The following is a 14,984-nucleotide window of genomic DNA, read 5'->3' on the forward strand; positions in this document are numbered from 1 at the left end:
TTGGGTAACAGGGGTTTGGATCTTGCCTACCAATAACTGGGCAGCATTCCTGTTTTAGAACCGTGGTCCACAAACTTTTTGACTGTGCATCTCCAGTGGTAAAAGTGTTTTAAGACACTCCTTAATATATATCAATTAATATATAAATTATGTACATGTACAACTGTATCATAAAATGTACACCAAACTGACTTTTAAAAGGATGCGATAAAAAATAAATAGTTAATTCCATTAAGACATTGTCTTAATGTCCTTTTGCTACTCTGTTTCTAATAGTTTGGTTTCTGAACCATAGTGCCTCATCATGGGCATCTTAGCATACACATATTCTACTTTGGATTGTGTTCTCTTAGAGCATAAATTCAGAAGCAATGAATCTGAGGAGCACGGATTTTGTAAACAATAAATTGAAGCAGGGGATTGGAGCAGGCCTGGGATTTAGGAAAAAGTCAATGAGATTGGTTACGAAGATCAGAATGCATTCAGAAAATTCTTATACTTATTATATTAGTTTCCTGTGAACCTAGTAAATAAGCTATCTGCTTCCAAAATACAATGGTGGAATAAGCATAGGTAACAGCTATAGGCACTCCCACGCCAAAAGGGAGAAAACGGAAGGAAGAAAGTGATCACAGTCCTATGCAATTTCAAAATCCAGCAGGGCAAATTCCGGTAGGTTTCCAGACCCAGGAATAATCTTCTGTGGCCTGAGGCTCCATCCTCTGAGTTTACAGCTCTAATCTCTGCATTCATAGCTCTGGCTTTTGCACCTGTGACTCCAGCCTATGGGTCTGGCCTCAGGTTTCTAGGCCCGCAGCTCCCACCTTAAAGCCATTCTTCCTTTTCCCTGAATGGTAGTACATATCGACGGCTAAAAAATTTATCAGCCTGTTTCTACCTGTAGAATTTTGGGAGTCTGACTTCTATTTCATCTTGTCTCTGTCCCTTTCAGTCCAACCTGGCAGTGTTTCTGCTGATACAACACTTTCAAAAATCTTTTGGGTTTCCTATGCATGACACAGGGGATCCATGCCATCAGTCAAGATGGTTCTTCACAGATCTTTCCTGGATAATCTCATCTCTATTCCAGGCTTCTGCTATGGTAGCTGAATGGATCCATGAATCACACGCCTAATCTCTTTTAACACTAGCAAAAGTTGTCCAGCCACACCCTTAACTTTCTCTCCACAGCAGGCTTTTCCTAAGAATGACCCTCCTAATTTTATCATCTTTTGCAATCTGGATAGGCTGAGAATCTCCCAAATCATCAGGTCTTGGTTTCTTTGTTCAGCAGTTATTCCCTCCATTCAACTCTTTCCTCTCACACTTCACTGTAAGAAGCAAGAAGAAACCAGCTCAGATCGCCAACACTTTGCTTCTGAAGCTCAACTGAATATCCAAGTTCAATGCTTACAGATTATGCTTTCCACACAACTGCAGCACATATAACTAAATCACCTTTCTTCCAGTTTCCAGTATCATGTTCCTCAATTCCTCGAAGACCTCACCAGCACCTCTAACATTCATATTTTTACCAACATTCTGTTTATTACAATATATGTATTCTCTAAGACCATACAGGCTTTTTCCACTATGCAAAAGTATTTGGTAATAAATATATGAAAACATATATATATATGCATACACAAAATATCATAATGGATCCCAATGATCTCACCTGACAAATTGTTAGTCATTCATTCATTCACATAATATTTACTGTCTACTATGTGATAGGTGTTTAGGATATAAGAGCAATCAAAAAAGGCAAAATCCCTATACTTTGCTTCTTGTATTCTTTGAAGCATGGAGGAAAGCCAAAGGGAGAGAAAAATAAACATAATGAATAAGTAAATTATAAAATATGATAAATGCTGTGGGAGAAATAGAGGGAAGTGTAATTTTAAGCAGGGTAGCCCTCAATGAGAAGGCAAGCTTTGAGAAAAGCCTTTGAGCAAAGTAGATAAGGGAGTTGGCCACCTGAGGAAACAGATTCTAGGCAGAGAGAGAACTTAGTTTTAAACCAGACAACACCTGGCTTGCTCAAGGACAGAGCGCAGTGAGCAAGGGGGAGAACAGTAAGAGCTGAAGTCAGAGCAAATTAGGTGCGGGAGAGACACAGATCTTGGAGGGTCTCATGGGCCATCTGGGGAGTCACTGCAAGGTTCTGAACACAGGAGAATCACAATTTGATTTCAGTTTTACAGTCCCAAGAAATGTTTCATGGAAGACGTTTCAAAGCACATACTTGAAATGAGAAAAATTTCCCCTGAATAACATTAATGCTTTATTTATAACTTATTATCGATCAAAGCTCCTTTGTTCTATTTCTAAACTACCTCATTCAAGCTTTAAGGGGTACATTCCAAGGTAAACATCCTGAAATCTACTGGTTCACTCAAACGTATACTTCATCATTCATACGGCTTCTCAACCTTCATTTTTAATCCATTCTAATGAGTTTATTTTCACATGAAGACTTCCTCACCTTGCTTGTTATGGCCACTAAATCCTAAGGCTTTCTTTATTGAATTGCGGGAATAGTAACTGTATTTCTCTATTTCATTTTCAGGTGCATCAGGGATACGCTTGTGACTTATTTAAGACTGGGTGGGTGTCTTTAGAGAACACCTAATGATTAGATTCTCTTAAATGGGTGCAAGAGGTAGTCTGCATCGTACAAGCATAGAATGGGTTATTTCCTCTAATCTTTTTCTTATTTTTATTACGTATTGGGTTGGCCAAAAGGTTTGTTCAGTTTCTTCCGCAGATGGCTCTAGTAGCACTTAACTGTCTTTAACTTCATTCGAAACAATTTTGTTAGATTGTATGTGACAGCTGTCACATCAGCGTGCAGTTAAAAAAAGACTTATCAAAATTAGTGAATTTTTGTGTAGCCATTTTAACATTGAAGGTGGAAGAAAAAAAGCAACGTTTTCGGGCATATTATGCTTTATTATTTCAAGATAGGTAAAACGCAACTGAAACACAAAACAAGATTTGTGCAGTATATGGAGAAGGTGCTGTGACTGACTGAACATGTCAAAAGTGGACCATGAAGTTTCGTGCTGCAGATTTCTCGCTGGACGATGCTCCACAGTCGGGCAGACCAGTCGAAGCTGATAGAGACCAAATCGAGACATGAACTGAGAACAATCAGCGTTACACCGTGCCAGAGACAGCTGACATCCTCAAAATATCCAAATCAAGTGCTGAAAATCATTCGCACCAGCTTGGTTACGTTAATCGCTTTGGTGTTTGGGTTCCACATAAGTTAAGCGAAAAAAACCTTTCTGACCTTATTTCCGCAGGCAATTCTCTACTAAACGTAACGAAAATGTTCCATTTTTAAAACATATTGTGACGGGCGATGAAAAGTGGATACTGTACAATAATGTGGAACAGAAGAGATCGTGGGGCAAGTGAAATAAACCACCACCAACCACACCAAAGGCCAATCTTCATCCAAAGAAGCTGATGTTGTGTATATGGTGGGATTGGAAGGGAGTCCTCTATTATGAGCTCCTTCCGGAAAACCAAAAGATTGATTCCAAGAAGTACTGCTCCCAATTAGACCAACTGAAAGCAGCACTAGATGGAAAGTGTCCAGAATTAATCAACAGAAAATGCATAATCTTCCATCAGGATAACGCAAGACCGCATGTTTCTTTGATGACCAGGCAAAAGCTGTTACAGCTCGGCTGGGAAGTTCTGATTCATCTGCCGTATTCACCAGACATTGCACCTTCGAATTTCCATTTACTTCGGTCTTTACAAAATTCTTTTAATGGAAAAAAATTTCAATTCCCTGGAAGACTGTAAAAGGCACCTGGAACAGTTCTTTGCTCAAAAACATAAAAAGTTTTGGGAAGATGAAATTACGAAATTGCCTGAAAAATGGCAGAAGGTAGTGGAACAAAAGGGTGAATACATTGTTCAATAAAGTTCTTGGTAAAAATGAAAAAAGTGTCTGTTTTTTTTAACTTAAAAACTGAAGGCACTTTTTGGCCAACCCAATAGTTAAATTCAACTCTCACTTTTAAAGCAACTAACAGGGCTTTATGATAACGTATTGACTGTTACCATAAGCTTGACATTTTACTACCAGGAACTATGAATAATTTGAAATCTGGGTGAAAATTAATGAAAATGCCAAGAGCCTGCAACTGATTCCAGAGAATTCTGTTCCTATGTAGTTCTTGCTCCATAAATACACACTCTTCCCACAGTTCTACAGTTTTTGTTTGGTTTTATTTTCTAAGAGGGGGAACCCACAGAAAAAGGAATCAATATTTATTTTAAAAGCTACATTTAAGAGAGCAGACTTCTTGAAAAACTTAGGTTTCCTGGTTTTCTTCCCATTATCCTTTTATTTATTTGTTTGTTTGTTTCACCCACATTTAGAGATCCCAAAATGTTTTTTAAAATAAATTGGTAAGATCTAAGGATAAAAGGCCAAGTCTCAGTACAGTCTATACCAACTCACTAGGACATCTTCAGCCATTCATCAGCTTCTGGTTTCCAACAGCCTTTTACCAACTGCTCAAAATTCGTGATAATGCTACCACCTGCACCTAAAAAGAACAAGATAAAACAAGAATACTTAACCAAATTTTCTTGAGAAAATATATGAAATAAAGCCATAATTCTATCTTTTGACTTAAAATTCCAAGAGGATCTCCAAAATATGATTCTTGGGAGGGAGAAAAATGTTGCCTTGTACATTTATGATACAGAGACAATTACAATTCTTTCATGGTAACTGTCTATTGTACTACAATTAAGGTTAAAATTGGGGCCTCAGACAGAGATGTGGCTAGAGGTTTGTTTCTGACCTGAAAAAGTAAACTCCTCTGCTTTATCATTTCCTTTTCTGATTTTAGTTTTAGGTGCAGTACACTGTAACAATAGATTGAGAAATTTATTCAGTTCCAACATACAATAAAGGTAGGTAATGCAGAGTGAACATGAACCCATAATCAATCACATTTACTATTTCAGGTTATTCAGGATGAAAAAAGCGAGAAAAAAATAAAAAACAGAGCAAAGTTTTTTAATTACACGTGCCACATAATTTCTTATGTAAACTTGTTTTATTTATGATGGTGTCTACACCTTAATTAACTATGAATCCCTCTGGTTATGGCTGCTAATCAAACCAATAATAAATATGCTATTTTTAAGACGATCAGGCTCAAAAGAATGGCTGATGACTAGTACTAGTGAATAGTGCCAGTTTTGAATTAACTTTACCAGCCAACAGAAACAAGGCTTCCATCTTCCAAAAAAGACTGTTATTAAAGTATGTGGTCCCCATTAATTTAACTAGAGAATTGTTCAGTAGTTGTAGTACACCAATAACAGAATATTTATGAACACATATTGTTAATATTACCTCGGGCCCATCCAATAGCTATCATGACTATCCAGCCATTTTTGTAATAGCTATTAGCATGGGTGACTCCACCTACTATTTTCCAAGTTCTGGTCACTTCCTTCATTCCCGCAGCCAAGAGTTGAACAGGTAGGAATGAATATCCCTGGGAAACAAGGTCACAGGGGCAAAAAAAAATCATATACCTGAAATTAAAATTTAAATATTTTAATACATGAGTGGAATCAGAAGAACAAAAATAAAAATCCAGAATATCAGCAATAACAATTTGATAAAACACAACACATGGAATTATCCATATAAACATGGAATTTGCCTGCAAGAAGACCACAGATTGGGTAAAGTCAATTTTTTTTTTTTTTTCTGGCTACTCCGTGCAGCATGTGGGATCTTAGTTCTCTGACCAGGGATCAAACCCGTGCCCCCTGCAGGGGAAGCACAGAATGTTAACCACTAGACCACCAGGGAAGTCCCAAAGTCAATTTTTTAAAATCACATGAAGCACATAAAATAATCTGCCAAAAAGTCATAATTAAAGGAGAATATAAATTTTGTACTTCTGAGTACTCTATAAATGCAAAACGTATTCACTGAGTTCCTAATTTGTGACTACACTAGTCTAGAAGCTAAGTGCTGAATCCACCAACAAAATTAAGCAAGTGTATAATCACTTCTGGTTTGGGGCTTCTCTAGGTAGAGTGTGTTGTCTTTGGAAAAGGAATTAGAAAAGGGACCTTAGTAGCTGAGCAAGGGACACCATTTCAACCCCACTTACATCTTCACCTGTGCCCCTTTGTGCATAAACTGCAACCTATACAGAGAAAGGTCATTGCTCTCAAGGAGACAGATTCACTCATGTTAAGGAAAAACTTATTTTCATATGGCTAAAAGAATATGAAGCTTGTTCTTCAATTTAGTTGAGTAAGTTTAAGTTTTGACCAATTAAGTTGTGACGTTAGTTTAAGAATAATTCACTCCTCCTCAGGTGAATTATTTTTTGAAGCCTCATTTGTTCTAAACACCTGTTCAACAATTTAACAGTAGTGTTGATTGGAAAACACAGTACTTTTTCCCCCCATTCCTAAAATACTCTCTGGCAGACAATTTTGTGCTTAAAGCAGAACATTTATCTTGATACAGAATACACTGCAAGAAAGAAGTACTCTATCTCTTCTAAAAGAAGTTCTTAACCTTATCGTAATTCATGGCTCACAAAGTCCGAATTCCTAAAAGTATTCATGGAATATGAAATCCTGTTTGCCAAAACACTGCTTCAGAGACCCAATATAAGATGAAATGGTTTGTTCAGCCTGAAGCACCCTCTCTTCTTCAACCCCACTTACCAATTCCTTCCTATTCTTCAAGATGCCACTTAAATACTACCATATACATTGACTTTGGGAGTTTTGTTTTAGTTAATATTCTCAGTTCAGACTAAATTCTGATGGTTCTGTACAACTAAAACAATTGGTTCCTATACTTCAACATAGCTCTTTAGACATTTTTCTTTATAATATATAAAGGCTATAATACTCATATTATAACAGTCCTTAGATGGCAGGAATCATTCATCTTGTTACCCCCTGAAACTCAGCATAATAAAAAGTAGCCCTGGACTTCCCTGGAGGCACAGTGGTTAAGAATCCGCCTGCCAATGCAGGGGACACGGGTTCGAGCACTGGTCCCGGAAGATCCCACATGCCACGGAGAAACTAAACCTATGTGCCACAACTACTGAGCCTGCACTCTAGAGCCCACGAGCCACAACTACTGAGCCCACATGCCACAACTACTGAAGCCTGCGGGCCTAGAGGCTGTGCTCCGCAACAAGAGAAGCCACCACAATGAGAAGCCCACGCACCACAACGAAGAGTAGCCACTGCTCAGCACAACTAGAGAAAGCCCATGCGCAGCAATGAAGACCCTATGCAGCCAAAAATAAATAAATAAATAAATAAATGTATTTTTAAAAAAACAGTAGGCTTGAGTTAAATCATTTATTAGCAGTTTAAAAATTAGCAGGAGGCAAAACAAAATATATCAAATCAAAGAATCATTTGATAATTAAAGAGTTTGAGACAAAGGAATAAATTATCTAAAAGTAGTAAAAAGCTTTTCAAAAATGACTGGTATTATATAAAATCTTTAATGTTCATATAACATTTTGAAAGCCTCTATACAAGTCTCTCTTTAAATATGGAACAAATTTCCAGGAAGTTGGCTAGGTGCCAGGGGCAAAAAAAAAGAGTTACGCCTAAGCAATTTTTAAATGTATTTTTAAATAAAATAAAAATATTTTGGTATCCACTCTAGATTAGATTAAGACAGGGAGATCTGGTTTCACTTTAGCAGCAATGAATGCTCAAAATACTCAAACAAAAAAACAACAAAACAAAAATAATACAAACGACCCCATTTTCATTCTCTACACCAAGACTATCTTCAACATGAGTTAAAAGGCTACATTATTACAAGAGCAATCTTGGACTTCTTTTTTTTTTTTTGGCTGTGTCACGGGGCATGCGGGATCTTAGTTCTCCAACTAGGGTTAAACCCCGTGCCCCCTGCAGTGGAAGCACAGAGTCTTAACCACTGGACCACCAGGGAAGTCCCAATCTTGGACTTTTTATATTCAACTATGTGACATTATGGCATATGGTCTAAAATTTGTAATTATTGCTATTGCTAATAAATAAGTCTTTATTGCATCAATCAGATACAGTAAGTCCCCTACATCTGAACCTTCAAGTTGCGAACTTTCAAAGATGTGAACGTGCGTTCCCATGTCCAATCACATAAGGTAGTTCACGTGTCTGGCACACATTGTCGCATGCATACGTCCTCTACAAGTGGTTGTGTTCTGTGTAATTTACTGCACAGTACTGTATAGAGTACAGTAGTACAGTATCTTTATTTCAAGCCCAGGATATCCGGGAGCAAGCGTTAAAAGCAGCAGTGATGTAGCTGGTACTGCTAAGAAGAGCCAAGCAATAAGGACGGAAACAAAAATAAAACAATTGAGTGGAGTGAGGCGAAAAGATGGTAGATGTCGTTGGTTCTTATAACACGAATCGTTCAACCATCGGCATGATTGTAAAGAACAAGGACAGATCATGTCACACGAAGTCTGCTGTGCCGAAGATGTCGACGATAATATCGAAGAAGCGTGGAAAAGTGATGGAGGAGATGGAGAAACTTCTCAGTGTGTGGATGCAGGATCAGCATCAGCGTCGAGTCCCGCTCAGCTTAATGCTGATTCAAGAGAAAGCTAAAAGCCATCATGAAGACTTGAAGAAGAAACATGGTGAAGAATCAGAGGGCACACCTTTTAATGCCAGCCATGGCTGGTTTCATCAGTTTAAGGCAGAGCCAACCTTCACAACGTAAAAGTAAGTGGCGAGGCAGCAAGTGCAGATACGGTAGCTGCCCGAGAATTTCCTGAAACACTTCAAGAAATTTTTGATGAAGGTGCATATTTACCCAAGCAGGTTTTTAATGTGGATGAGACAGGACTGTACTGGAAGAGGATGCCAAACTGAAGTTACCTCAGTAAGGAGGAAGAGTTGATGTCAGGCTATAAAGCAGCAAAGTATAGGCCAACTCTGTTGTTTGGTGGCAATGCTTCCGGCGATATGAAGCTGAAGCCTCTCTTAGTTTACCATTCAGAGAACCCAAGAACCCTTAAACACATAGCCAAGGGCTCTCTTCCTGTTGTGTGGAAGAGTAATAACCCTAAGCCTGAGTTACACAGGCCATTTTTCCAGGACTGGTTTTTCTGGCACCTTAGCCCAGAGGTAGAGAAATATTGCTTGGCAAAGGACATCCCATTCAACATTCTTTTGCTGCTCCGGGCCACCCCCCATTCATGGATGACTTTCATCCCAACCTCAAAGTAGTGCATCTGTCACCAAATACTATGTTGCTCATCCACCCTATGGACCAGGGAGTTATACCAACTTTCAAGAAATATTATTTACATCACACTTTTCATCAGGCAGTAAAGGTGAGTGATGGATCAGGAACAACCCTGCAACATTCTTGGAAGGACTATAACATCTACAAGGTCATAAAAAATATCAACTTTGCTTGGTGTGAGGTTATGGCCATCACCATGACTGGGGTTTGGAAGAACCTTTGCCCACAGTTTGTTCACGATTTTCATGGATTTGAGAAGGTGGATGAGGAGTCCAAAGAGGTCTTCAGCAACTTAGTGACCCTCAGCAAGTAGCTGGCGCTAGATCTCCAAGAGGACGACTTCAATGAACTCCTTGCTATGCAACATGAGGAGCTTACTAATGAAGACCTGATGGAACTGGAGGCCCAGAGAAAGGACAAAGAGAGACAAGAGGAAGAAAAAGTAACTGAAGAACTGAAGAGATTCATGACGCAGGAAATGGCAAGGGGATTTTCTTTATCTGAGGAGGCACTGTTAGTCTTACCCAGACATCACTGGATTGCTTTTTCAAGAGAGTAGATAGAACTGAATCCAGAAAGGAACCAGGACCTGTGCCATCAACGTCAGGCCTGAGTGAAATTGCAGCTTGCCCTCTGTCTCCTATTGCTGACGATCCTTCAGCTCTGCCATCTCCCACCTCCTCTCCCTCTTCCAGTCGGTAACTCTTCTTGCTTGTTCACTCGGTGCCAGCCCCTGTATGCCAGCTGTTGTACAGTACAACTGTACTTTTCAAGGTACTGTACTGTAAGATTTTAAATGTTTTCTTTATTTTTGTGTTTGTTTTTTATGTATTATTTGTGGAAAAGTATTATACACCTATTACAGTACAGTACTATATAGCCAATTGTTAGTTACATACCTAGGCTAACTTTGTTGCACTTACAAACAAGTTGCACTTAAGAACCAGCTCTCAGAACTGAACTCATTTGTATGTAGGGGACCTACTGTATTTCTAAAGTATACCTATAATACACTAATATTTTAAACAGAAAACAGTTCTTGTTTCAATTGTTAAATAGCCACAGGGCAAAAGAACAACTGTTTATTGTGCTCAGTAGACTTACAAGTAAGCAGATCAGACCAGTGGTGCCCTAAATAGCCATTCCTGCTCTATAACACAAGTCACCTTTTTAAAATTCCTTCAATGACTCACTCAACACTCATTAAGAAATCATCATGTCCCTCCTTCTGTAAAGATTATAATTTCATCTTAAACTAAAATTGTAACATCTATGGAACTTTCAACTTGTAAAGTGCTTAAAGAAAACATATCAGAAATGAAGGACTAGAACATATCAGACATGAAATGGAACGAGAAGGCAATTTATTTCTCATACATTTTTAAGTCTAAGTGACTTAATCTAAGTGATTAACATAGAGAAAAAAATGACAAAGAAGAGTGTTAAATAACAGAAGTTAGTCTAAAACAAGATGCAGGAATTCAGCTTGGTGGTTTGACAGAGGAATGCGCAGTCCCAGCTCTGCCCCTTCCTCCGGCCGTTTTCTTGTAAACAAGGTATCCTCGGGAAGCTCTGTGGGAGGCTTGCTTTAGGGTCTTGGTGTTCTGGCCATGTGTCAGGCCTAAGCCTCTTAGGTGGGAGAGCCAAGTTTAGGACACTGGACCACCAGAGACCTCCCAGCCCCACGTAATAACAATCGGCAAAAGCTCTCCAAGAGATCTCCATCTCAATGCAAAGACCTGGCTCCACTCAAAGATCAGCAAGCTCCAGTGCTGGACACCCCATGCCAAACAACTAGCAAGACAGGAACACAACCTCACCCATTAGCAGAGAGGCTGCCTAAAATCATAATAAGTTCACAGACACCCCAAAACACAACACCGGACGTGGTCTTGCACACAAGAAAGACAAAATCCAGCCTCAACCACCAGAACACAGGTACCAGTCCCCTCCACCAGGAAGCCTACACAACCCACTGAACCAACCTTACCCACTGGAGGCAGACACCAAAAACAACGGCAACTACAAACCCACAGACTGCTAAACGGAGACCGCACACACAGTAAGTGAAGCAAAATGAGAAGGCAGAGAAATACTCAGCAGATGAAGGAGCAAAGTAAAAACCCACCAGACCAAACAAAATGAAGAGGAAATAGGCAGTCTACCTGAAAAAGAATTCACAGTAATAATAGTAAAGATGATCCAAAATCTTGGAAATAGAATGGAAAAAATACAAGAAACGTTTAACAAGGACCTAGAAGAACTAAAGAGCAAACAAACAATGATGAACAATACAACAAATGAAGTTAAAAATTCTCTAGAAGGAATCAATAGCAGAATAACTGAGGCAGAAGAACGGATAAGTGACCTGAAAGATAAAGTAGTGGAAATAACTACCACAGAGCAGAATAAAGAAAAAAGAATGAAAAGAATTGAGGACATTCTCAGAGACCTCTGGGACAACATTAAACGCACCAACATTCGAATTATAGGGCTCTCAGAAGAAGAAGAGAAAAAGAAAGGGTCTGAGAAAATATTTCAAGAGATTATAGTTGAAAACTTCCCTAATATGGGAAAGGAAATAGTCAATTAAGTCCAGGAAGCGGAGAAAGTTCCATACAGGATAAATCCAAGGAGAAACACGCCAAGACACATATTAATCAAACTATCAAAAATTAAATACAAAGAAAAAATATTAAAAGCAGCAAGGGAAAAGCAACCAATAACGTACAAGGGAATCCCCATAAGGTTAACAGCTGATCTTTCAGCAGAAACTCTGCAAGCCAGAAGGGAGTGGCAGGACATATTTAAAGTGATGAAAGGGAAAAACCTACAACCAAGATTACTCTACCAGGCAAGGATCTCATTCAGATTTGACGGAGAAATTAAAACCTTTACAGACAAGCAAAAGCTAAGACAATTCAGTACCACCAAACCAGCTTTACAACAAATGCTAAAGGAACTTCTCTAGGCAGAAAACACAAGAGACGGAAAAGACCTACAATAACAAACCCATAACAATTAAGAAAATGGTAATAGGAACACACATAGATAATTACCTTAAATGTAAATGGCTTAAATGCTCCAAACAAAAGACACAGACTGGCTGAATGGATACAAAAACAAGACCCATATATATACTGTCTACAAAAGACCCACTTCAGACCTAGGGACACATACAGACTGAAAGTGAGAGGATGGAAAAAGATATTCCATGCATGGAGTGCATTTCCATGCACTCCATGCATGGAAATCAAAAGAAAGCTGGGGTAACGATACTCATATCAGATAAAATAGACTTTAAAACAAAGACTATTACAAGAGACAAAGAAGGACACTACATAACGATCAAGGGATCAATCCAAGGAGAAGATATAACAATTGTAAATGCGTATGAACCCAGAATAGGAGCATCTCAATACATAAGGCAAATGCTAACAGCCACGAAAGGGGAAATCGACAGTAGCACAATAATAGTAGGAGACTTTAACACCCCACTTTCACCAATGGACAGATCATCCAAAATGAAAATAAATAAGAAAATGCAAGCTTTAAATGACACATTAAACAAGATGGACTTAACTGATATTTATAGGACATTCCATCCAAAAACAACAGCGTAAACACTCTTCTCAAGTGCTCATGGAACATTCTCCAGGATAGATCATATCTTGGGCCACAAATCAAGCCTTGGTAAACTTAAGAAAATTGAAATCGTATCAAGTATCTTTTCTGACCACAACGCTATGAGACTAGATATCAATTACAGGAAATATCCTGTAAAAAAATACAAACACATGGAGGCTAAACAATACACTACTAAATAACCAAGAGATCACTGAAGAAATCAAAAAGGAAATCAAAAAATACCTAGAAACAAATGACAATGAAAACACGATGACCCAAAACCTATGGGATGCAGCAAAAGCAGTTCTAAGAGGGAAGCTTATAGCAATACAATCCTACCTCAAGAAGCAAGAAACATCTCAAATAAATGACCTAAACTTACACCTAAAGCAATTAGAGAAAGAAGAACAAACAAAAAAACAAAGTTAGAAGAAGGAAAGAAATCATAAAAATGAGATCAGAAGTAAATGAAAAAGAAATGAAGGACATAAGAGCAAAGATCAGTAAAACTAAAAGCTGGTTCTTTGAGAAGATAAAATTGATAAACCATTGGCCAGACTCTTCAAGAAAAAAGGGAAAAGGCTCAAATCAACACAATTACAAATGAAAACGGAGAAGTAACAACTGACACTGAAGGAATACAAAGGACCATGAGAGATTACTACAAGCAACTGTACGCCAATAAAATGGACAACCTGGAAGAAATGGGCAAACTCTTGGAAAAGCACAACCTTCCGAGACTGAACCAGGAAGAAATAGAAAATATAAACAGACCAGTCACAAGCACTGAAATTGAAACTGTGACTAAAAATCTTCCAACAAACAAAAGCTTAGGACCAGATGGCTTCACAGGCGAATTCTATGAAACATTTAGAGAAGAGCTAACACCTATCCTGCTCAAACTCTTCCAAAATATTGCAGATGGAGGAACACTCCCAAACGCATTCTACAAGGCCACCATCACCTAATACCAAAACCAGACAAAGATGTCACAAAGAAAGAAAACTACAGGCCAATATCACTGATGAACATAGATGTAAAAATCCTCAACAAAAAACTAGCAATCAGAATCCAACAGCACATTAAAAGGATCATACACCATGATCAAGTGGGGTTTATCCCAGGAATGCAAAGATTCTTCAATATACGCAAATCAATCAACATGATACACCATATTAACAAACTGAAGGAGAAACACCATATGATCATCTCAATAGATGCAGAAAAAGCTTTCGACAAAATTCAACACCCATTTATGATAAAAACCCTCCAGAAAGTAGGCATAGAGGCAACGTACCTCAACATAATAAAGGCTATATATGACAAACCTACAGCCAACATCGTTCTCAATGGTGAAAAACTAAAACCATTTCCACTAAGATCAGGAACAAGACAAGGTTGCCCACTCTCACCACTATTATTCAACATAGTTTTGGAAGTTTTAGCCATAGCAATCAGAGAAGAAATAGAAATAAAAGGAATCCAAATTGGAAAAGAAGAAGTAAAACTGTCACTGTTTGCAGATGACATGATACTATACATACAGAATCATAATGATGCCACCAGAAAACTACTAGAGCTAATCAATGAAGTTCGTAAAGTAGCAGGATACAAAATTAATGCACAGAAATCTCTTGCATTCCTATACACTAATGACAAAAATCTGAAAGAAGAATTAAGAAAACACTCCCATTTACCACTGCAATAAAAAGAATAAAATACCTAGGAATAAACCTACCTAAGGAGACAAAAAACCTGTATGCAGAAAACTACAGGACACTGATGAAAGAAACAGATGGAGAGACATACCATGCTCTTGGAATGGAAGAATCAACACTGTGAAAATGAATATACTACCCAAAGCAATCTACAGATTCAATGCAATCCCTATCAAACTACCAATGGCATTTTTTACAGAACTAGAACAAAAAACTTCACAATCTGTATGGAAACACAAAAGACCCTGAATAGCCAAAGCAATATTGAGAAAGAAAAATGGAGCTGTAGGAATCAGGCTCCCTGACTTCAGACTATACTACAAAGCTAC

At 38.3% G+C, this 14,984-nt stretch overlaps 1 protein-coding gene across 1 annotated transcript in view; it reads right to left on the reverse strand.

Annotated features, from left to right (window-relative positions):
• The window catches only part of TMEM38B (transmembrane protein 38B), a 67,360-nt gene that overhangs the window by 22,938 nt on the left and 29,438 nt on the right, over nt 1–14,984 (reverse strand). The window contains exons 3-4 of the mRNA XM_068552731.1: nt 5,396–5,580; nt 4,487–4,574 (exon numbers count right to left, since the gene is read on the reverse strand). Of these exons, the coding sequence (XP_068408832.1) occupies nt 4,487–4,574; nt 5,396–5,580 (273 nt within the window). The remainder of the gene's footprint in view (nt 1–4,486; nt 4,575–5,395; nt 5,581–14,984) is intronic.

This window comes from Eschrichtius robustus, chromosome 10 (assembly GCF_028021215.1).
Source record: "Eschrichtius robustus isolate mEscRob2 chromosome 10, mEscRob2.pri, whole genome shotgun sequence".
NCBI lineage: Eukaryota > Metazoa > Chordata > Mammalia > Artiodactyla > Eschrichtiidae > Eschrichtius > Eschrichtius robustus.